The following is a 22650-nucleotide window of genomic DNA, read 5'->3' on the forward strand; positions in this document are numbered from 1 at the left end:
GTATATATATCCCTCATAAGCCACTGTGGAAAGCTGGGCACAGATGGCCGGTTAATCTCATTGAAAACTCATGAGGACTCCATGGCTTCCGATCACTGGGGACCAACGACCATATGTCTGACGTAGCCGCATGTAGAAATCGTGTTTCATTGTCACCCACGTATACATGTACCCCACATACATTCACTTTCAATAGTTATAATCAGAAAAAAAAAATCGTTTCGAGAGTCATCTCAGGAACAAAATGAGAAGTGAATGGAGGGGTTGGAGAAGTGTGCGAAAATTGGGCCAGTGTGGGGTTGAGATGGCGGGGTTGGGCCAGTCCTGGCCCGGGGGTAGAGGGGTGCTTGAGGGAGACGCATTGCATTAACTCTGATTGGAATAAGACACCCGCCGATTAATTAATTAATTAACGGGTGTTGAGGCTCGATTAATTACTTTGCGAAGAAAATATACAAAAATGTATTCGATTATAAAAATTTATTGAAAGGAAAATAATGAGGAGAAATTGATGAGTAATTAAATGTGACGGTAAAGGGGGGACCGAGTGATCAGGTCATTTTCCCCGATATTTAATTCAATGAATCAACAATCGAGATGACTCAATGGTCATTGAAAACAACTCTGATTCGAAAAAAAAATCTCCCACGAATTAAGAAAAAATTCCCCATCTCGTCTACGAGATTTTGATGGAGAGGTGAAATACAACTCGTAGCGGTCTTAATCGAGACCAGAGAGTTGCGATCTCATGGGAGATGCCGGAAGAGCAAATCAAAGTCACATCTGCGGATAACGTCGCAAGCGTCCCCAATCGATTTGTTCCAAGAGATTGATGACAACGCGAATTCTGATATCTCACTTAATTTCCTCAGCCCCCCACCCACCGCCACTCGCAGTCATTAAACCGAACCCAGGTGCGAGTGGACCAACTTTACAGGTCAAATTGTGCTGGAAAAATTGGACTTCGGGGGTTAATTTTTGGGATAAAATTAACCTTCATCCCCTGGAAGTCAAATCCCAACCTAAAATTTCTGTTCTAAAGTTCCCTTCGAGTGCCCCGCACAGTAATTTCTCCCAGATTTTTCTCTCTGCACAGCCCAACCCCGCAAGACTGCTCCAACATTGCATTAACATTCGAAGAACTCTACACAGCTCAACTTCGACGAATACAGCATTCAAAAATGAAATAAAGATTCCTTCCAAACTGGCCCTCGATCTCCAATCCCTCATCCACCCGGTTTCCATCCCCCAGACAGACATTTGTCACCTGGTAATTATTAACAACCGTCATCCGTTTCACCTTTAACAACGAGATTAAGTCACATCTGCCTTCCCCGAAAAACAGAGTATGTTGGTCACGGTTGGCATCATCGCGACATGGTGCGGGTGGTGCACAAGCAGTTTCCAGTGAGTAAGAAGAGCAGAGGACGGAAGGAATAGTAGTGTTGCTTACCGGAGGAGAAGGAGCTCACAGTGGAGTGAAGAGAGAAAGAATACTAGAAAGAGAGAAAGAGAAACGACGGCAGCATTTCGCGACGAGCGAGCTAAGTGCGGGATTATGCAAAGTACCGGCCATACAGTATAAAAATACGGAACGACTCTGCGCCATCTTTTCCGGGCCATTCTAATAACTTGCTGTCGTGCATATACGTTTCTCCAATTTTTGTTCCCCCCCCCCCTCCTCCTCCTCCACCCGCCGACTCCACTCGGCGATTTTTTTTCCCCCCAACTCCTTGAATATCTCCTGAATATCACCGTAAAAATTCCAAAATTCTACTCACTCACTAATAAAGAAAGATGCTCAGCCCGCCCTAAACCCGCCCTTGGAAAGAACGTGTGGATTTCACATGGCACTTTGACTCTTGAATAATTTATACCAGTGATACCGTAGAATGATCGTATTTGCCAAATTGCATTCCATGTAGCCGTTTATCTCGAGCACGCGCTTCACCAATTCAACCCACCTGATTGCCGATTATCTGTTTCAAAAAGCGTTCACGCAACGCATAATAATACCCCATTACCCCACCACTTGGTTTCGTTATAACTATTCCAAGATAAGGATTTTGTCTTAACGTTCACTGGTTAACCACCCCCCAGTTACGCACACTGATGATTCAACTGAAAAATGTGAACGAGTTTAATTATCTCGGGAGGAAAGTACTTCAATTCCCAAGTTGATGAGAAACAAGACGACGCGGTAAAGGGAAATTGCGGAAAAAGCTGGAGCAGAAGAAGTTGAAAGATCGTGAGAAAATCCTGATTGATTGATCCTCACCAATCGCAGCTGTGAATCACTCTAATTCAGCAATGATGAAGGAATCCAACAAGAGCTTGGAGTCAAGTATCGAGAGGAAAAAAAATCCCAAAATAGAGCATGAAAAGGGATGGAGAAAAAAATTGCCCGAGAGCAACGATGAAAATATATTTTCGATCGTTCGTCAGGGTGAAATATGGGGTATGTGGAGGGTAGTGGTGTGTAAGTGAGACAACACCACCCTGAATTCGCCGGAAGGCAAAGTGGTTATAACAAGTATACCCTATTTTCTGCGCAGCACAGAGGGCGCAATGAATCCCGTATAGCTCACTTCAGCAATAACCTAGAAGGAAAGGGGTGTAGAAGTGGGGTGGTGTGGTTGCACATGTGTCGAACCTGAAATATGTAGGCGTGGCCTCAGTTGTTGGAGCTAGCAGACGCATCCCGACTCAGCTGAATATGTTCCCCGCGTCCTCGTTCCTTCTTCCCCTGGTATTCGTTTCAATCCCCCCCTCCCCCTCACGGAAAATACAGATATGCGCGGATACTACAACGGGGCTATATGGCTCCACCCTCGAGTGGGCTCGGTTTGTCCTACCATTGGCCCCTCAACAAACCACTTCAAAACCACCCTCTGACTGGGAGCTTCACTCCACCTGTCGTTCGACGCGAAACCGACTAGTTGTGCTATAGAGCAGCCGCTGAATAATCCCCCATTGGGGGGTGGGAGGGTGCCTACAATACCAACATCCATTTGCCAAGTTGAATCATTCAAACGTGGTCCGTCCACGACCTCGGGTCGCGTCGTCCGACAGTCAACAATCGTTAGTCATATCACTGTCCACGTTCCCTCAATATCAAGGTAAGACGACACTTGGACTTGTCCAGTTGATTTAAAATCCCATAACCTTGAAGGGTTGTTTTCATAATAACGCACTGCAGGACTTGACTGGTTGATTACCATCAAATTTTACCGTAACTTCAACAGTTGTGCTTGTTCTTCCAGACAAGACTGACTTGACCGGTGACTGTCGTTGTCACAATGACAATGGAAGATCGTTCAGGACCAGGCATCGATCGTCCAGGTGATGCTGGTACAACAGCAACAGCAGCAAGTGGAATAACAACAGATGCATCCTACCCACTTCGTCGAACAACCGGAAAACGATCCTTTGATGTTGCATTTCTCGTTGCACCGGATGAAAAATTGGCCCGACGTCAGACCGATTACAATCAGCTAGAATCATCTCACAGTCCTGACTTTGGACAACCAGTGAGTCCATCAGACACTTGTTACCGTAGTTTTTCAACAAATCATCCACCACCAGGTCATCATCATGGAGACGAGCTGACGAGTTCGCGAAGTGCTTTTACTAAAGTCAGTTCATCAAGCAGTTTCGATGAGTCACGCAGTTCTCCACGATCATCAATATCACCGGATCGTGGTAGTTATCGGAGTAGCATAAGTCCTCCAAGAAGAACTCCTCCATTGCAAGCAACATGTCCCATCAAGACAGCCACCTTCAAATATGGCTCCTTTGCGGCAGTGGCTGCAGCAGCTGCGGCTGCAGCAGCAGCAGCCGCTTCTGCCCCATATCCATTCATCTCCAATTCTCCGGACAGTGTTACACCCATACCACCGACCACAACGGCAACGGCAACAGTGACCAATAATATATCCATCGGTGAAAATCTGAAGATCCGGAAAATCTCCAATTCCATGGAATCATCCGGTTTTCGAACGGCCTCAGACCTATCACCAGCAGCCGCTGCTGTTTACTCTAATCTATCCTACGCACCGATATCAGTGTTTCCATCAGCACCAATGACGGAAGCCCTCACCCGTCCTCGTCATCTATTCGGTGTGACTGGTCTCCTCCCACCGTCCTTCGCACTGAGTCTACCAGCTCAGAACGTTTGTGCCAAGTGCAATCTGTCATTCAGAATGACATCTGACCTCGTCTATCACATGCGCTCCCATCACAAAAACGAAGGAACAGGCGAGGCAGCGAGAAGACGCAGAGAGGAGAAATTACGGTGTCCAGTTTGCGACGAGAGCTTTCGGGAAAGGCATCATCTCACCAGACACATGACAGCTCATCAAGACAAAGCCAGCGACTCCCTGGATCCTCAGCAGCTACCGCAGGTGCAATCAGGCAACGTCAAACGACGAACCGCTGGACTTCCCGTTATTCACAGTGCAAAGTGACATTATTTACCAAAAATTCAAAACTACTTCCACTGAAATAACAACAATGAACTTGACATTCATCAACTACGAGCATATTCTCATAGAATAAATCAATCATAGTGTTATGAATATTTTCAAGATTTTTCATGTATGGACTGTGTCGATATGTGATGATCACCAGAGGGCTCTCTCTAGTCAATATTAGGAGGATTAACATTAAAGTAGGTCTAGGGTAAATAGGAAAATATACTGTTAACAAAAAACCAACAACAATGCTTGTCGATGTTCGACCGATTGGATTCGCAAATTCGTAATCGATAAATTGTCGCGATTTTTTTTCTCTCTCTCTGGATTCTTTCAAATCGACCTATCGCACACCGTAAACTCGCGTCACACGTAAACCACCAGAGCACGCATAATGGTAGGAAACAATGAAATGCCCGTAATCGGAAACAGTGCCGGTTTGTTATCTGCCATTCGCACCCCATTTAACTTGAAACGTTGAATCGTTCGGGTCGCGCTAGGCTATACTTGGGTTGTGTTATACGGTTACCAAACTGGTACCCACGATTATTCGCCACACTCTATCTATCTCATCTCGATTTTAAATACGTCGCAACCTCAGTCGACCCCCGGTTACTCTCTCGCAACCCCTCGTATTACCGAGTTCATCCCAAAACTGTTACTCTCATTCTTATTCACTCAACCCCTAACGATTTTCGATGATTCTGCCTCTCGTTGACATCAGCATTTGTTAAATCACCGGATAAATTTATCACCGACGGTATCGGTGACTGCTTTCAATTACAAAATACGTCATTCATTAATGCTGTAATATTAGAGCTAAGGACTAATCGTTAAGACTTATTTTCTGTTAAATTTTTTCATATTTTATTTATCATTTTAACACGTCAGTCGTGAGGGGGTGAAATCACTTGTCCATTTGATTCTTAAACAAGTTCGCCTTGACTGTAAAAATAAATTACGAACTTTTCAAGTTTTATTCACTTAGTTATTGGTCATTATTTTATTTAATTATGAAATTATTTCGTCTTCCACTTCCATCAACAAACATCTTCACAAAAATTTTTTAATTGCGGGATATTTACCGTGTCAGTTGGACGATTTTACCCCTTTTCTATTGATTTGGAAAAAATTCTTTCGCTCAATGAAATCATTGTACATAATTTACTGTAAATACTATTATCATTATTATTATTATTAATCCAGTGTATGTAGACCGTCATTGTTAAAATATGAATTATGAGAATAAATAATAAAATATTATATCTGAGAGTGTTTGTATGGGGGGTGGTATTATTTTCAGTTTTATTGGAGCAGTAAAGAAAGAAGATTTGATATGTGAAAGGAGTAGTTTAGTATATTTTTTTTCTTCAACCCCTCTTCGGCCACTTCTCAGTATAAGTAACTCAGCGAAAACTTCTCTTTCCCTCTGTCTCTCTCTCTCACACACACACACACTCGTTGGGTTTTTGAAGAGGGGCTATATGACAACGGACGACAGGCGCTCTTGGCAAGAACCGTTAAATCACTGAAAATCCGATTACTACGAGAGCAGATATTAATTTCTGACCATTCTCCATCTTCTTCTTGCCGTTTTGTGGCTTATTGAAAATGTGAGGGGGTGGGTACGAGAGGAAGATTATTATCGGTGTTATATAAATTGTTGGGTGAAGGGTGAAGGGTGAGGGGCTAGGCTATCGCCACTGACGGCTTCTCACACTTATTAAAAATAGAAAAAAATAAAAATAAATTGCCAGAGTTTTGAACGCGATTTGGAGCTCAACGGATATCTAATCCTCATGGAAAAATAGGTGAGTGTCTATCGCACTCACACCGGGGAATCCCCGCTTTAGGGGAGGGTAGTAAGTATACTTACCCTCTGGCCGTGCTCCATAAAGATAAATAAGATCGTTGTGCTACCACACGCCCAACCAATGCCAAGCATAAAGGTTATTGGGGCTACAGATGACAACTGGCAATTATCTATCTCTCATACTATCAACACGTCAGACGTCGGAGATTTAACGGATTTCGTGGGTTTTATAATGAAATTGATATGTTTTTGGGGAGATGGGAGAATATGGTGGACTGGGAAATTTTAGGTGATGGGAGATTGTCATTATTATGGGGGTCATTATGGTCGTTGGGTTATCGGAGGAATATTTGACACTTTTTGACGGCTGTTTTCGAGTGAAAAAGAATTTTTTTCATTCTCTGGTCTTTGGGGAAACGAAATTTAATCTGAGTAATGTCCAAATGAATTTATTATCGTGTAATTGGGGGGTTGAAGAAGAATTTGCGAGATGATATTTGGAATTGAAGGGAATTTGTTTGTCGTTTTTTTTTATAAAAATCATTTTTAGTGAAGGGGGAGTTCAAAAGCGCATTTCGTTCTGTAGTCGTGAAATTTTTCTTTTAAGTCATCATGTTGTGATTGTAGTGGAGGATAAAAGATGAAAAAGTGATTTGTAAATGTGAAACGAGCGACTTTTTCCCACATAATAATTCCCATGTCACTTTTCTCAACAAGCCGTACAGTGTATCAAATTGTTTCTTCTCCGTCGGAATAATGACAATGTCACATAGAAGGGAGTGGATCCCCGGCACCGAATTCGTTGCGCCCCCGAAAGCACACGAAAATTCACCCGGCTACGGTTGCAGAAATCTCGCACGTGCCATTATACCTCGGGAATTGGATCCGGACATGTTAAACGCTGTTGAAACGCGTTTCGAGACATTAACTTTCATATTGCCGTTGTAAACTCTAAGATTACACTAGCACATGAATTCCGTGTTGTATATTTTTCTTACATTAAAAAAATATTTTGACGAGATAAAGCAGCATTCGGAGGGAGTGAAAAATTCTTCATCACGAGTTCAAAAAATACAACAAATTTTTGTTTATAATTATACCTCGAGAGGTCGAAACGTGGGACGAAATGACAATCAACGACTTTTAACATAACATAGTAACTATCTAACTATTCAAAGAGTCCATTGGAGGAATATTGGAGTATTAATACTTAAATTAATACTTCATTATTAATTATCAATCGATTAGAATCGAAAGAATATATTTTCTTCGCTAGAGTCGAAATAATTTTTTAAATTAACGAATTAATTTTTTTTGAACTGTATTATGTTTTCTAATGCATCAATTTTTTTTTCACCGAGTCTATACATATACGCAACTGATTAAAAACGGAAGTGCTTGTCGCTTTTGGCCAGTACGTGGACAGGAAGAGGTAACGCAGTTCGCCAACCAGCCGAGAGAGCCCACCTTGATTTACTGGACGATATTTCCTCGCTCGGTTTGTATACACGCCTGACAATGGGCTTGACGTTTCATTTCGTTGTAATATTTCGTGAGCATCCATTTGTTCTGCCTCAATTATTCTTTTTTTTTTCAACTTTTCATTCATCAACGAAATAAAAAATATCCCCTGAAAATCCTTGAAGCTTTTTTCACCGCATTCACCCTCACGCTGCAAATGAACCGGTGATTTATGAGACTCGAAAAATAAGTCACTGATAACTGGATAGAATTTTCAAAAATATTCTTGAGTTTTACTTGGTATTCGATTTTTGACGGTAGCATTTTTGGTGAATACTTTATCGTGAAATAACGCGCGGTAATTGCGATTTTTGAATGAATAAATATGTCTGTTGTTGATAATAAATTATATATTGGTCATTTAAATTGAATTGTTATGAGTCTGAGTTACGTATGAGTGGGGTAAACACTATTTTTAGGGGACGAATTTTGTTTTTTTTCTAAATCTGAAAATCGGTTTCAGTTGTTCCTGGTAATTTTGATAAGATTGTTCCCATCTGAATTCACCAATTCAACAATTAGAAACGACTTGAAAATTCTGTTGTTTTTCGTCATAACGTCCCATAAATGACCAAATAAAGAAACGAAAAAAAAAAATTCAAAATATTCCTATTGAACTGAACACCCGATTTTTCGAGGCCTGTTCTATTCAAATATGTCCAACCGCGAAAGGCAATAAAATATCTTTATCTTGCTCGTGCCATTACCCCCTTGATTTGGGGGATGCGCAGAAAGTGGTGGGGGAGATTTTGAGTAGAGTCGTTTCAATTTACATTCCTATCACGGGGCTTTCGTAAAGATAAGTCCATTTAAATAAATTAGTAATGCTATCTTCGTACGCTACTTGCTATAGACTGAGTGGTGGAGTAAATGGAGGGATGGAAGGGGATTAAATGATATTTTATCAATTTTCGCTGCGATTCGTTCCTGCACGCGATAAAATAAAAATAAAAAAAAAAAGAATTCTCTCCTACAGTGACACAACACACGATAAATTACAATTTTTTTTCTCTCTCTCATTGCTTCACATTTTTCAGGATAAATTATTTTTCATCCAGGGAGAGAACCGATTACTTTCTGTATGTGTGACCGTAGGACAGCATAATGGGGCATAACAACGGTGTTAACGCCTACGTACATAACCCACCTCTCCCATATTCCTCGTTCACCATAAACAAGTCTCATGGGCTGTGATACAATTAAGCGCTGTTCACTACGAAATTCCCTGTGTTAACCTGTAGAAATATGAAAAATAGTCATTTGAGGTTGGCTGAGAGCATAAAGGTATCCCCATAGCATCCATTTTGGGAAGAAAATTATTGCCTGAATTTGGTGTATTTGTCTCACTCTAGCCAACCGCGCCTAATTCACATTACTTTAATTCATATGGTAATCGCCGGTACAAAAGGAGCGAGTTACGGGAAAACTTTTGCTAGTGAACAATGCCGACAAATTCACACAATTCCAAAACTGAAGGGATTACCGAGAGACTGCGGTGTATGGAGTGGTATTGTTGCTGGTGAGGATCGTATATTGTTCATCGTGGGGCTTCAATTATTTTCGAAAATGGGGAATATTTATGGGATTTACCGGAGAGGGGGTGGGTGAAGGGTCGTCAGGGTGAGTTAATATTTTTACAATTTTTCAGGGGGTCGTTGGACACCCCCTATACCTGAAAAAACTCCATTTTTTGTAAGAACTAGAAACCCACAGCTCTACAAAATATTCTCTTACTTTCGCTGCTGCCCTAATAAATAAAAAATTGTTTACACGCGATAAATAATATATTATTAGTAACGTAAAATAGTTTGTGCAACCTGAATGATCTAAAATCCCTGATCCATCAAAATAACTGAAAAATAAATACTTTTCTCAAGTGAATAAATATTTGGCAGAAAAATATTCTTCTTTTTTTCCCAAAATTGAAAATTCGGCAAATGTGCCGACATATGCCCAACCAATGCACCCCTAATCCACACAGTATGAGAATTTTGGAATAACAACTGCAAGTCGAAAGCTCCTAGCAGTTGTCCCACACAAAGTCTAGTGTTCGCATTACAAATTTAATCTTACAAATGGATCCCCCGGAAAACTTGGAAACAATGGAATACATATAGGAAATATTTGGTTTGAGTATACTGAGTAGACTGTGAGGATGCGTGTGGCAATATTGTTATAGAACCGATCCATATTCTTGGATGAAAAACCGTAGGGGCTGGGGGTTACGGGGGGAAGTCGTAGTATGAAGTAGTTTTGGTCGCAGATAGTCAGACGCAGGCGAGAAATGTGAATATCCGTATTGGGGGATGTAACAACTTGATAGAAAGGGAACGGCGGCAAGGACTCCTCACTGTAATTCTCATTTATATATTATGTATCATAGATCATGACAAAACGCCACTACAACGGTATAGGCCGACTGAGATTTCCCGGAAATAATTGATTAATTCATATATTCCCCAATCTGACAATTGAACGAGTGTGTGCTTAACTTGTCTCTCGACGGTGCGAAGGACCTCACTCTACCGGATTAGCATAAATATCGTCCGCAGCACAGTTACCCTCCACTTCTATGCACATACAACCCCCCCTTGGCCACCCCAACCACCCCAATTCTCTTTCCCCCCAGTGAATCCACTGGCTCTTTCTCTGTCTCACTGCAACCGGCCGTTTGTCATCGTTAGCAAAGCACACGTTTCCTGCGAATCTTGGGGTATACACACGCGAGCTCACATATATCCTTCAATTTCTTTCGTCCTTCATCATGGGTACGATATCCTTTGGTTAAGTTAATTGTTGGATGATCGGTGACAGGGTTGAATTGATATTTTTAGGGGATTCCGGGAGAGGGACGAGGTGGAGTAAAAAATTATTGGAAAACAGTGGTTTTGTTTAGGGTTGGGGAGGAGGAGAGGGGGGGGGGAGAAGGTCAAATAGGTCGGGAAGAGAGGTCCTTTAAGGCTCTGGGTAGACCTTGAAGAATTTTTGCGATAACTCCGTCTGCGTGGAGAAAAAAAAAATTCTGTAGATTCATTTAGTTGAGGGAAGTATTTATTTCTCCAAAATTATGTTTGTTGTTTAAGGTATATATGAAAACAACCTCGCAGGTCCTGGTTGTTGGGATCCTCCAGGAAACCCCTGTAGGGTCGGTTCGATCTTGGAAAAATTCAGATCTGCCAGCAAACTGGAGGACACTTTGCTACGACGGTACCACTTTTGCCCAACGTTTTCATTTGAAATTGTCAATTGTCTCGCTGGCGTTCCTCTATTGACTCCGCAAAATATTCTGCCATTTTGATACCTTCACTGGTCCCCATCCTTCGAACTTTCCCGAAGGAATCAGTCTATTTTTGGGCATGAAATATTATGTTTCAAGCGACTAACCATAAAAAAAATGGAAAAATATGTGAATCCACTGGGTTTCGACAGTATTCTTTCCACCCTTCCACCCTAACCCCTCGTTTATACCGACTACACTAGTGCTAAGCGTTACAGCTATCCCGCAACCCTCAACTATTAAATACTAATTCCATTAAAGCCGTCGGCATAGGGAAGGGTTGGCCCTCCATTCTCTCACTCGTATATCTCTGACCCATATTTCATACGGCGAAAGCTTTTCAATCTGAGAAAATGTGCTCACTGTGCACCAAGTAGAATTCATCGGCGCCACAAACGCGTATGTAGTCTCTTCCCCTATTCTTTGTCAACTATATGAAACAAATGTTATATATGGATTCGGTGGAAAATTCATGCCGATTGCTACTTGTGCAAAACTTCTTGTTCCTCCGATTAGTGATAAAGCAGTGGGTGTGCTTTTGCCCGGGTGCAGACTAGTCGATGCGATCACGTAGAAGTTACCGATAAGCTTCCAATTTCAATTATGTGCAGGTCCTGTGGTTTGAATTTACAGAATTTTCGGGGAAATATTGTTATTGATTGAAGAGGAATTTCCCTTATCTCCAGAATATTTCATTCAGTTTTAATTTACGTCGATCAAAGCTTTATCTATATTTTTCAGTTGCGAATTGTATGGTATGTAGTGAACGAAAAAGTACAGAATTGTTGTCAGATAAATAATTGAGGATTTTATTTCTCCGGTCACGTCATCTCTGGAAAATCCTGATCAGGTTTCAATCATGTAATTACCTTCTTTAAGAGGATGATCAGTTAATTATAATCTTAAATCAACTCCTTCAATAATCAGAAACATTAAAGAATTCATCCAAATTCTTCCCTCCACAAAATATAAATTTATAAAAATGAAAAATCATCAACGGATTTCAGTTTAAATTCTCTGCCACAATCACCATCCACATATCATCATTGTTGTCTAATTAAGTTCCTCGGGGAATGACTCAATCCAAGAAATATTATTTCAGAAAAGTAAATACTTTTCTCAAATGAATTAATTCTTCCCAAAAATAATTTTTTTCCTCAGTGCACCCTCAATAATATTACTCGCAAAGTTCAGATCATTTAATCCAAGTTTGCGAATGAAATTTATCGCTCCACACATTTATATTATGAATTATGATACCCCTTCGTCCAGCAATTTCACAAGAAGGGAAATCGCACATTAAAGTTATGAAATATTAAAATTAACAATATATTTTACATTCCCAATAATCCTCTACCTCGTAACGTCTCCAAAAGGGGCGACACTCTTGTTTTCAACGTTAACACGGATAACCAATAATCGCAATAAACTCATTCACCGAGATGACGCTTTACTTTAAATCGCTTTACAACTGGGTACTTCGGACATTATGACTCCATCGTTCGCTTCATGATGGCCCTGCCACGGTGAACAAGCCGTGAAACTAGTTAACCAAACTGCTCCACTTTAAATATAACCGTGAATTTTTTTATTCCCTTACTTCTTCGTCGTTTTATCATTGGGTAGTTTGACTTAACAACAACTGCTGGGGGATAAACCACTGGAAAACACACGATATGGAGAGTAGACGCTGGAGGCTATGGTGTGAGCGCGGTAGATGTGCTGAGGGTCAGCAAGATTGATCCCTAATCTATGGTGTACATCATGTCGAACACATGATCATTTTCCATTTTTTTTCCTGAGAGACTGAAAAAGAAAATCTCAAATATTTTCAGGCACTGGGGAAAATGTTTTTTTATAGTATATCGAAACGCCTGTGGACTTAACGAATACACGTTCGCTCATAGAAATTATTATTACCTCCCCACCAAAAAAACCCCTCTCTAATCACTTCCTCACCAACAACACATCCCCTCATCGAACAGCTTCTCACCCTTCCCCCCTCCCTCTAAATTTCTCGTCACAGATATAGACATCAGATTATTACCCGAACCCGTAACTAAATCCAAGACAATCGAATGTAGTCAGGTGGTTGGCGGCCAAGGGGGCTGGAGGGGGGTTGAAGGGGGTTATGACACAAAGATATACATACTAGAGGAGTCTACGCTAGGCGCATAACAAGATCGTAGTTATCCTGCGCCGAAGCGTTACAACTTTAATTAAACAGCCTTAGTGTAACGAGTAAGCGCGTACTAAAAGAGCCACTGATGGCACTTGCGCTCCGCCCCCGCAAAACGCTCCAACCCCTTATTATATCCAACCTCCCTCCCCCACCCCAACCCCCTTCCTCTTCGCAAAATATTGTTTTTGCGTGATATATTGGCTCTTCTGTCCACGTATATTTGACTGTTGATACCAAACCATTGATCACGGAATATATATATATTTTTTCACCCTGCGGGATGTTATAAAATGCGTCGAAAAATCCATTTGTTTCTTGAATGTATTCATGTACATATAGAGCAATCGTTTATACGTAATAGGCAATTTTCTTGCGGTTGCCCGGGCGTGTTAAAATATGTATAGGGACGTTGAGGTTTAAACCAGTGGCAGGGCCAACGTTGTTAATACATCCCGGAAGAGTAAGGGCACCCCCTGGAGGGGAAGCTGTTACAGAACCATTTGCATCGCATCGTCTACAATTTAGTTAAACCTGAAAATCTCAACTGAATACAACTACTCCCCTCCCAGTGGCGTCAATTTAAATTCTTAGCAAGTGGTTGAAATAACACTCTGTTGGTGGAAGAGTGTCGGACTGGGGGCGGGAAAGGGGGTGGTTTAGGGGTTGAATTGTAACGTATCTGTTTGGGGAGTGGGAGAGTGAAAATTGGGAATCATTAATCAGGTTTTTGATGTGTTACTGGGGGTGGATAGGACGAGCTGAGGGTTATTTGTTGATGATAAGAGGAATCTGGGGGTGATGGGACGCTTTGGGGGGAACACTGGCTTACCGACTACTGCAGATTTCGCGGATTTGATTTATACCGATGTACGATGGTCTGAAGATAGTTTATATCGGAGGTGGGTGCACACGAAAAAGTTACATTATTGCACGGGGGGAGATACCGACCGGGGTTGTACCGACGGGGATTTTCGGGGAAAAGGGAGTGTGAAGGGCTGGGTGCAATTGAAATGTTCGGTTGTTCATGGAATGGCTTGTTTTTTTTATTTTTTAGAAATTGATTCGAGGAGATCAATTGATCAGGAACTAATTGAATTTTTTGTTTAAATAAAAAAATAATTGATCTGATCGAATTGCCGAAGGGGAGAGCTCTGTCAATTGACGTGATTTGTTGATATTCATCTAATGAATTGTAGATTTATTTTAAAACTCATCAACATGTGGACAATGGTCACTGTAATTCTCATACAACGACCATCGGTAATAATAATAATTCTCGGTCAAAGTTTTCAAAATTACTCCTGTGCTATTATCAACCCCAAGAGGATATTCTCAAATCAATTAAGTCCCCATCGTTTCCCTCCGATGAATTGTTTTTAATCAGAATTTCCCTGGAATTCTTGACGATTCATTGCATATCCATAAACACCATAAAGTAGCTCACAGAAGTTCTAATGACCTGTGAATAACATCGATAGTGTAATGATAGCGTCGAAGATGATCCCGGTCTTATCAAAATACCGTTTCATACCGAACTGAAGGTATCCAACGACATCAGCATCATTCTGCCCGCAGTCAGCTGACAGGGGACCTGACTCCTCATCATCATAAATTGCATCAACTGTTTGGTTCGGCTTTTAGCGTGATACCATGGTGCATTCATCCTATCAACGGTGAACAACATGATTAATTACATTAGCAATTACCTGATTAATCACTGAAAACCATTTCCTATCGTCGCGACCCCATGAGTGCGATTACTATTCAGTTTTTGTTGGAATGCTCTTGACTCGTCTGTCAGAAACTACAAACTTGAAGTCTACGCTCACATAGGGGCGCATATAGTCGCCTATAGCTGATATTTACAAGCTTTGCTCAATGTCAAGACTATGGTCTATAATCTGTTGGGACATGTAACACTGAATGAACAGATGCATCACTGAAGCCACTGCGAAAACTAAAGTCTTGAAAAGTCTAGATAAGGTATTCAAATTGGTCACCACCTAGGAAATCATCATTCACATTGACTCTTAGTGTCTATACCCCTGATTAAATCAGACTATTGAATCAGTCTGATGAGTTCATATTTGCCACAAGACGGGAAATTTAAACAGCACTGCACATCCCATGACGTCACAGCAAATTTTTTAAATTGGATTTTGAATGAGGTACGATTATTCTCGATATAATTATACAAAAAAATCTACTAAAGAAAATGGATCCTCTGGAATTATGGAATGGACCAGTCTGATTCAATACTCTGCATGCTGTTCACTTCTCTCACAATTATCATACCTGAAATGCAGTCATACTGATGACGATCATATTAAGTCCAATGGTCATGAAGAAATTCCAGCAGAATATCTCTTCAATGGTGTCTGAAAATCTGTCAGCAGCATCTGACTTGATCATCAAAAATCACACAATCGTGTATGATCTATTTAATATATACTGAATACATACTGAATGAATCGGCTATGCAGTATGACACAATTCTTCATATACTGGTATTCATCATCTTTCGTATGTCTCGAGGGAGCGCCATCAACCGGTAAATTTTCGATGGCAAATCTTCTTAATCCAAAATGATTACGTTAAAAATCATGGACTGTATCCCGTGATAAAAATATATCGTATCAGTATATCACCCCAGTGCTGTGAGTAGTCCACACGCATGATGTGAATATACAAATAGTAACACATCAGCAGCGATAATCAGTGTGACAATAGCAAATATCGAAATAGAATCCACAACTAATATAGTGTAATAATGTTTCTCGGTGTTGAGTGGTCCATAATCTACAGGTATAGCAAATCCCATTGGTATTGTTTTGTTTGATGGAATGAAGAGCCGGATCAGTCTGAAATGTATTGGCTCACTGACAAATACCAAACAGGCAGCCCATAGATAGGCTAGAGACGATAGAAAAATATGAGAAGTGTTTTCTCATTAATTAAATATAAATTATGAAGTTGACACTTGAATGGACCTGCATATACTATCGATCTGATCCTTCCTGATTGAGAATATTGATGAAGCAGCGGTAATCCATTGTTCTTCGGAAATATTTTCCAATTCTCCTTGATCTGTTCCAAGAGATCACGAATCTGAAAACTCTTGCGTTTCAAAATACAAATATTCTTCGGATATTGTTCCAAAAGTGATGTTAATTCAAGTGCAACATCCCGGAATGTATGGAGGGGATGACCTCATCCAGGACTTTTCTCAATTAGGATATTTTAGCAGCAGAATTAATCTACAGGACGATCGTTTGTCGAGGATTGTGTTCAACAGGATTACATGGCCTGTCACTTCGATTTCTTACCTTATCAGCGTAGAAAACGAAGGTACACATATTGGCTATGGCCCCGATAGCTATCAAGAATGAACTCAGCGTTTCCATCACGAGATCAGCATCGCCAGCGTGTCGTACAACAACAACAATCTACCGTAAAGAGTAAACTCATGACTTTTCCCAGGAAATCTTGTTCATTTCTCTATAACCGGCACATCACAGCGAAGTCTGAATGACATATCAACAAAATCATTCGAAAAACCCCAAAGGTTCCGTTATCGACCACATTCGATTGATCGCGACTGGATAAAATCACCCGCGAAATGATAAAACGAGATAAAACTCACCTTATCTCATTTGACTTATTTCTGACTCCAGTTTTTTAACAATAACTCCGAATCTAAGGCAGATAGCCGAATTACGCTCATAACAATAATTATACTCCTCAATTCGCCCCACAAAAAAGGTCATAATAAAAATTTTGTTACCTCCCCCCGATTTCGAGATATTCATCAAAAACTAAGCAGTAGCCAACTGTCCCTTTTCTGATTGCACCCCTTCACTACTAAAGTCAATATTTCTAAAAAATCCACAATTCGACACCTCTTCCAAGTAAATTCCTATGTTACCTCAGGTATCACTTGAATCCAGTAGAGGAAGTACAGTATAGTACGACATACGATGCGTTCCCTTGGGGACTGATAGGGCCAATAGCCAGTAGCACGAAGTACTGTTTTTGTCAACCAGTAGTAAGGCTGATCCCAAAAATCTCTTTCATCGCTTATCATCTCCATTCCGCTGTTGTTCCACTCAAGTTCTGCACCACAACTGAGACGAAAATGTTAACAGTATTGATTACGTTTTCCCCCACTCATTGCGAATCATAAATAAGAAAAAATACCGAACCATTCATTAAAGTACTGTCAGAACACCCCAGCGGTGTTGGACAGTCGTGGATTATCGAAAAGTCTCAACGAATACGAAATGCAGTGGGTGGAGACCCGGGAGCTTTTCCTACCGTTCAATTTTCACATCATCCCACCTTCGTAATGACAGTTTGCTCATGGTAGCCAGTGAGGACACCTGCTATTGCCAAAGTCAAGGGAAATAACAGCTGATGGAAGACAGCTTTATTTCCCTTCTTCTGGGAAGAAAGAAATCATAAATGAAGTCTGGTGTCCTGTACTCACTGTGACGGCATCAGCTGCACGTATTTCGGCTCGACAGAATGTTTATCGGTGAGTTTTGAAGAACAATTTTATTGTTATTTGATTGTTGTAAAGCTGTGGAGATGAGAACTGAACGAAGTCGTGCACTGATAGAAGGGATTTGGTTTTTGATGAATATCTCGATATCTAGGGGAGATGGCAGAATTTTTGTAATGACCTTTTTTGCGCAGCGAATTGAGTTCTACAATAAATGTCATGACAAAAAATCCACTATCTCACTTAGATTCGAAGTTATTTTTGAAAAACTGGACTTAGACGTAGTCAGCAAAAATCATCAGAATGTGAGAATCGATTGGATTCTCTTTCCCCACTATCGTACCTCAAGTTGACGGCCAAAATTCTGCGTTGATGTTAAAACACAATATCTGATTCACACAGTGGTGGATTATAACAGCCCCTTGGAATAAGAAATTTGGGGGGTGGAAGTGAAGAGTTAAACACAGGTCCAAGAGAAGACGTCAATCAAAAACAATCGATATCACTTGTGGAATATTTTTTATCGAGAATTCGCACCTCAGGGCTTTCCCGAAAACTTTGCTTCATGTACACACCTTCAATTTTCGTGTGATTCCACCCCCTTGAATGAACCCCCGACTGTACATTTCGGGAGACTGTCTATCATCGCTAGAACGTCTGCGAAATAACAGTCGACTTTTCAGGGAGGGGTAAAAGTATCGAGTGGTACATGAACAAAAAATTTGGATGAAAATTGGCCCTCCAGAGAGAAAAAAATAGAAGTGAATAACACACACTGACAGATAAAGATTATTTTATCAATTAAATATTCTTCTGACAAGAATTTGAAAGGGATTCTCCAATGGAAATATGGGGCCTTTGTTGGATAAAGAAATTATAATAGTAAATCTCCTGCTTTTTATAATTAACTGCTTTTTTAATTAAACCCAATATCCAATAATTATGAATAACAAAAATATCAGGTGCCGTTTTCCAACGTCAACCTCTTTAACATACCCTTTGAACGTATTTTTCATGATCTATTGCATGTCCAGGAATATTGTGAAATAAGTCGCCGAAGTTCTGATGATCTGCGAACAATAATCGTTATAAGAGCATTTACTTTGCATAATTTATTTTGTAATTTAAGTCCTTACGGAACTGAATGTGTTCAGGGACATGAGGATGACTCTTCCCGCTGTTAACTGACACGGAATTTGACTCCGCATAATCATAAATTGCAGTAAATGCTTCGATTGGGCTGTACTGAAGTACCATTTTGCATTAATTCTGAAAAATAGTTAATGTAGGGAGTTTTCCCAATTCGGAAAATAACGGGAATCGTCGAAATGGGTTTAGTATCTACACGCTTTGCTGAACACCAAGACTGCTTTCTGTAATTTGTTGTGACATGAAACATTGGATGAACAGGTGCGAAGTTGTTGCTATCATAAACATCAGGGTCTTCAGAAGTAAAGCTACTGCATCTAAATTAGTAACAGCCTGGAAAGAAAAAAATTTGGAATCCGCATTCATCAGAGAAAGAGAAATATTCAATCAAAATTAGGAAACTCGGAATTCGCTCATCGTTTGAGGGATCAAATGGGAAATTCTACATGACAGTATGGCATGACAGTGTCCCACTGACGATTCTTGATATGAAAAGAACAAACATCGAGACTATCGATGTCTCGAAATTCTATTACACTTATTTTGAATTCAGTAGCGAAGTGGTTAAACGAGATAAGTTGACATGTCATAGAGCCTAGTCTTTGAGCGATAGCTCCGAGTCTAAGAGAGATAGCGGATTTTTTATCATAACATTTGTTGTAGGTCTCAGTTCGCTCCGCAAAAAAGGTTTCCATAAAAATTTCGCTATCTCTCTTGGATTTCGAGATATTCATCAAAAACTGATCAACAGCCAGAAGTGATTTATCTCGCTTTACCCCTTCGTTACTGGATTGGTTCAGGCGGCTAATTTAATCTTCCGATGAAAATTATCAAACTTTCATGTGAACCGAATTTTCATCTGAAGATTACCGAACTTTCGGAAAACCTTCCCTGACAATTTCGTAAAATATCGTAAAATTCCCATCGCTTCGAAATTACAGAAAAGTTACGTAATTTCTATCGAATATTTCTCACCAAGCAGTTCATGTCTATCTGTACCTGTACCGCAGTCATGCTAATGACAATCATGTTAAGTCCAATAGTCATTAAAAAATTCCAGCAAAAAATACTCTCAATGGTATTTGAAAATCTGTGAAAAGTCGACCATTAAAAAATAAAACATCAATATCACCGATTACCTACTCAAGTATTCGATGATGTATTATGACACACTTTCTCAGATACTGATATTCATAATCATTCGTCTGTTTCCGAGTAGTGACATTAACCGGTAAATTTTCGATGGCGACTCTTATCACAAAATGATCACGTTAAAAATCATCCAATGAAAATCCATGTGAAAAATATATATTGTATCAGTATCACCCCAAAGCTGCAAATACTCCACATGCATGTTGTGAATAGAGAAATAGTAATATGTCAGCAGACACCACCACCGTGACAACCCCAAATATCGATATAGCTGAAACTGCTAGAATAACGTAATAGTATTTTTCCACATCGAGTGGGCCATAATCCACTGGTATTGGAAATCGCAATGGTACAGTTTTGTTGGAGGGTCTGAAGAGGCGAAATATTTTAATATAAAGTGGTTCACTAACAAACATGAACCAGGCAGCATAAAGACCCACTGAAAAAGGGGACCATAATAAAAAATCACATAACAAAGTAGAAGAAATGCAAATACGTAGCAAAAATGTCTAAAGTCACTGAGACAAATTTATAAATATTAAATTTATAGACGGAGAGAAAACTTTTTGAAAAATCACGTGCCTGTTCCCTAATTTGGCAGTCAAAAGAGTATTCAGAAAAAATTACGGAACAGTTATATATATTTTTAATAAACATTCCATAATTTTCAAGAATTTTTCTCTCCGTGTGATGTTAATAAATCTATTAATACACCAAAATCTTTCAAATATTTATTTGTTCATTGAAATTGATGAATAACGAAGAAAATGTGAAACAAAAAAAATCGTAATTCACGTGCTTATCAGAGTTATAACGGACCTGAATATAATATCACCCTTTGTTTACCCAATTCAGTATATTCATGAAGTAATTTCAATCCATTATTCATTGGAAAAATTGTCCAGTCCTCCTTGACCTGTTCCAGGAGGAGTTGGATCTGAAAATTAGGATCATCATATTTTTGCATGACTCATTAACACGAAAGTAAATGACCTACCTTATCAGAATTGAAGAAAAAAGTAGTCAAATTGCACATAACGGCCACGTCAATAATAAAGGAACTCATCGCTTCGATGACGAGATCGAAATTATCATAATGGCAAACAACTGCGACGATCTTGAAGAACAAGAGGAACAAAAATTTAATTATAACCGCGATGTCATTGTGACAATTATGAGCAATCATTGGAGACTGGATCGTCCGAACAGTCGATCACAGTTCGATTAATTAAAGAACTATTGATGAGTCACGTTGGCTGTCGCCAAGTTTTTGATGGATATCTCCGAATCCAGGGGAGGTAGCGAAATTCTTATCATTCAAACCAATATAGTCCTAAACTATTTCTTCCCTTAGTGACTCCCCTGAAGGAGCCTGTCCTCAAACAAAGTCATTACCAAAATCCTCCGCCTCATTTAGATTCGGAGATATTCCTCAAAAAGTCACCCTTGAGATGATTCGACTCATCCTCGATTCTCTGACTTTCACACCTGTGGTACCACTTGAATCCAATAAGCGAAGTGCAGGGCTATTCTGCACATAACAAGTTCCATCCGTGACTGATAGGGCCAGTGGCCAATGGCCCGGAATATGGTCTTCGTGAACCAGTAGTAAGACTGATCCCAGAAGTCTTTTCCTCCGTTCGGTTCGTCCACGCTTCCTCGGTGCCGCATGACTTCTGCCTCACCCCTGAAACAACAAAGTTATTTTCCATCGATTGACTCAGCCCCCGCGTGCCAAACCCTTCCTCAGACTAAAGTCGAAAAGTAACACCTGCTGCGGACCCCAGGGCATTATCCCCACGGCTCATGTGATGGAAAATTTTGCGGATAAAAGTGAAGAGTTGAATATACGTTCACCGACAAACGTCAGTCAGAGACTATCGACATCAACTGTAGTTTTTTTTTACCGAGAATTTGCACCGTATGATTTTCGGGGAAAATCCCCTGGAGGCAAATGTCAGTTCAATTTTCTCGTCATTCCATCCTCTAACATCGGTACTGGAGAGTGAATACTCTGGTGAACTGCCTATAATTGTGAATACGGTGGGGTAATATCCACTTCGCGGTGGGACAGTTGATGAGGGAGAAAGTAAGGGAATAGGGATGGAGGGAGAAGGGTAACCACCCCTAAATATTATCGGGATGTAATACTATTGGGCAGAATATACTGAAAAATATTATGTTGATGGTATTGTGTGGTGATAATTATTATGACTTGTAATGTTATTGGCATAAATGTTATTTGTTGATGGTCTTCTTGGGTAAGATATCATGTCGACATGATTTGATGAGAAACAGGGGACAAGGTATCGCAAGTCAACGGGAATCCATTCGTGAGACGACTTCCGATTTTTCTAGGACTCCAAGAATATTCTAAAATCGATTTTTTGTATTTTAAATAATTAAAAATCCAACATAAATAGTGGCCTCTGGGTGTCAAGGACAGAAGTGTCATGTCTACAGTGCCTATTTGACCGACGGTACGTTCAGCAGAGCAGATCAACTATGCGCGAGAGTTTCTTCTATATAATTTCTTCTGTGATCCACCTCGAAGCACAGTAGTGGCCTCTGTGTCCGATATTT

The 22650-nt window shown here is 40.2% G+C and overlaps 3 protein-coding genes across 9 annotated transcripts; 1 reads left to right on the plus strand and 2 right to left on the minus strand.

Annotated features, from left to right (window-relative positions):
* The first annotated feature begins 1883 nt into the window (after window positions 1-1883).
* On the plus strand, window positions 1884-5677 carry LOC135165056 (mucin-2). Its single transcript, XM_064125985.1, has 2 exons — window positions 1884-3119; window positions 3264-5677. Exon 2 carries the CDS (start codon window positions 3300-3302, stop codon window positions 4464-4466), a length of 1167 nt encoding a protein of 388 aa, XP_063982055.1. The 5' UTR covers window positions 1884-3119; window positions 3264-3299; the 3' UTR covers window positions 4467-5677.
* An 8723-nt stretch (window positions 5678-14400) lies between these two features.
* LOC135164947 (odorant receptor 9a-like) lies at window positions 14401-17609 on the minus strand. Of its 3 annotated transcripts, none has more exons than XM_064125757.1 (10): window positions 17468-17609; window positions 17191-17389; window positions 16592-16711; window positions 16256-16382; window positions 15914-16178; window positions 15729-15839; window positions 15561-15651; window positions 15132-15268; window positions 14797-14929; window positions 14401-14724 (listed from the first exon to the last, which is right to left on the minus strand). In XM_064125757.1, the coding sequence occupies exons 2-10, from the start codon at window positions 17353-17355 to the stop codon at window positions 14674-14676; spliced, it is 1200 nt and encodes a 399-aa protein (XP_063981827.1). In that variant the 5' UTR covers window positions 17356-17389; window positions 17468-17609; the 3' UTR covers window positions 14401-14673. The 3 variants fall into 3 exon arrangements, with proteins under 3 accessions (XP_063981827.1, XP_063981829.1, XP_063981830.1); XM_064125759.1 differs by having other exon boundaries at window positions 14406-14724; window positions 15729-15836; XM_064125760.1 differs by having other exon boundaries at window positions 14407-14724; window positions 16256-16373.
* Window positions 17610-18040: 431 nt separating this feature from the next.
* On the minus strand, window positions 18041-22581 carry LOC135164946 (odorant receptor 85b-like). Of its 5 annotated transcripts, XR_010299407.1 has the most exons (11): window positions 21556-22581; window positions 21065-21184; window positions 20887-21004; window positions 20242-20506; window positions 20059-20166; window positions 19891-20005; window positions 19112-19248; window positions 18903-19035; window positions 18763-18836; window positions 18342-18423; window positions 18090-18187 (listed from the first exon to the last, which is right to left on the minus strand). XR_010299407.1 is itself a non-coding variant. In XM_064125755.1 (10 exons), the coding sequence occupies exons 1-9, from the start codon at window positions 21736-21738 to the stop codon at window positions 18786-18788; spliced, it is 1230 nt and encodes a 409-aa protein (XP_063981825.1). In that variant the 5' UTR covers window positions 21739-22581; the 3' UTR covers window positions 18041-18155; window positions 18763-18785. The 5 variants fall into 5 exon arrangements, 4 of the variants coding, with proteins under 4 accessions (XP_063981825.1, XP_063981824.1, XP_063981826.1 ...); XM_064125755.1 differs by lacking the exon at window positions 18342-18423 and having other exon boundaries at window positions 18041-18155; XM_064125754.1 differs by lacking the exon at window positions 18090-18187 and having other exon boundaries at window positions 18311-18423.
* Window positions 22582-22650: the final 69 nt, after the last annotated feature.

Source organism: Diachasmimorpha longicaudata, chromosome 8 (genome assembly GCF_034640455.1).
Source record: "Diachasmimorpha longicaudata isolate KC_UGA_2023 chromosome 8, iyDiaLong2, whole genome shotgun sequence".
Taxonomy (NCBI): domain Eukaryota; kingdom Metazoa; phylum Arthropoda; class Insecta; order Hymenoptera; family Braconidae; genus Diachasmimorpha; species Diachasmimorpha longicaudata.

Excerpts from the sequence above, each read along its gene's own strand:
- LOC135164946 (XM_064125755.1), bottom strand. The coding sequence starts at position 21,738 with ATGCGGCACCGAGGAAGCGTGGACGAACCGAACGGAGGAAAAGACTTC. Across the intron at positions 21,005-21,064 it reads TTTTCTTCAATTCTGATAAG|ATCCAACTCCTCCTGGAACA; the intron begins GTAGGTCATTTA and ends CCTAATTTTCAG. Across the intron at positions 18,837-18,902 it reads CCCTGAACACATTCAGTTCC|ATCATCAGAACTTCGGCGAC; the intron begins GTAAGGACTTAA and ends TATTGTTCGCAG.
- LOC135165056 (XM_064125985.1), top strand. The coding sequence starts at position 3,300 with ATGACAATGGAAGATCGTTCAGGACCAGGCATCGATCGTCCAGGTGAT.
- LOC135164947 (XM_064125757.1), bottom strand. The coding sequence starts at position 17,355 with ATGGAGATGATAAGCGATGAAAGAGATTTTTGGGATCAGCCTTACTAC. Across the intron at positions 16,179-16,255 it reads CAGATCGATAGTATATGCAG|CCTATCTATGGGCTGCCTGT; the intron begins GTCCATTCAAGT and ends TATCGTCTCTAG. Across the intron at positions 15,840-15,913 it reads GGACTACTCACAGCACTGGG|AAGATTTGCCATCGAAAATT; the intron begins GTGATATACTGA and ends TTTTGGATTAAG.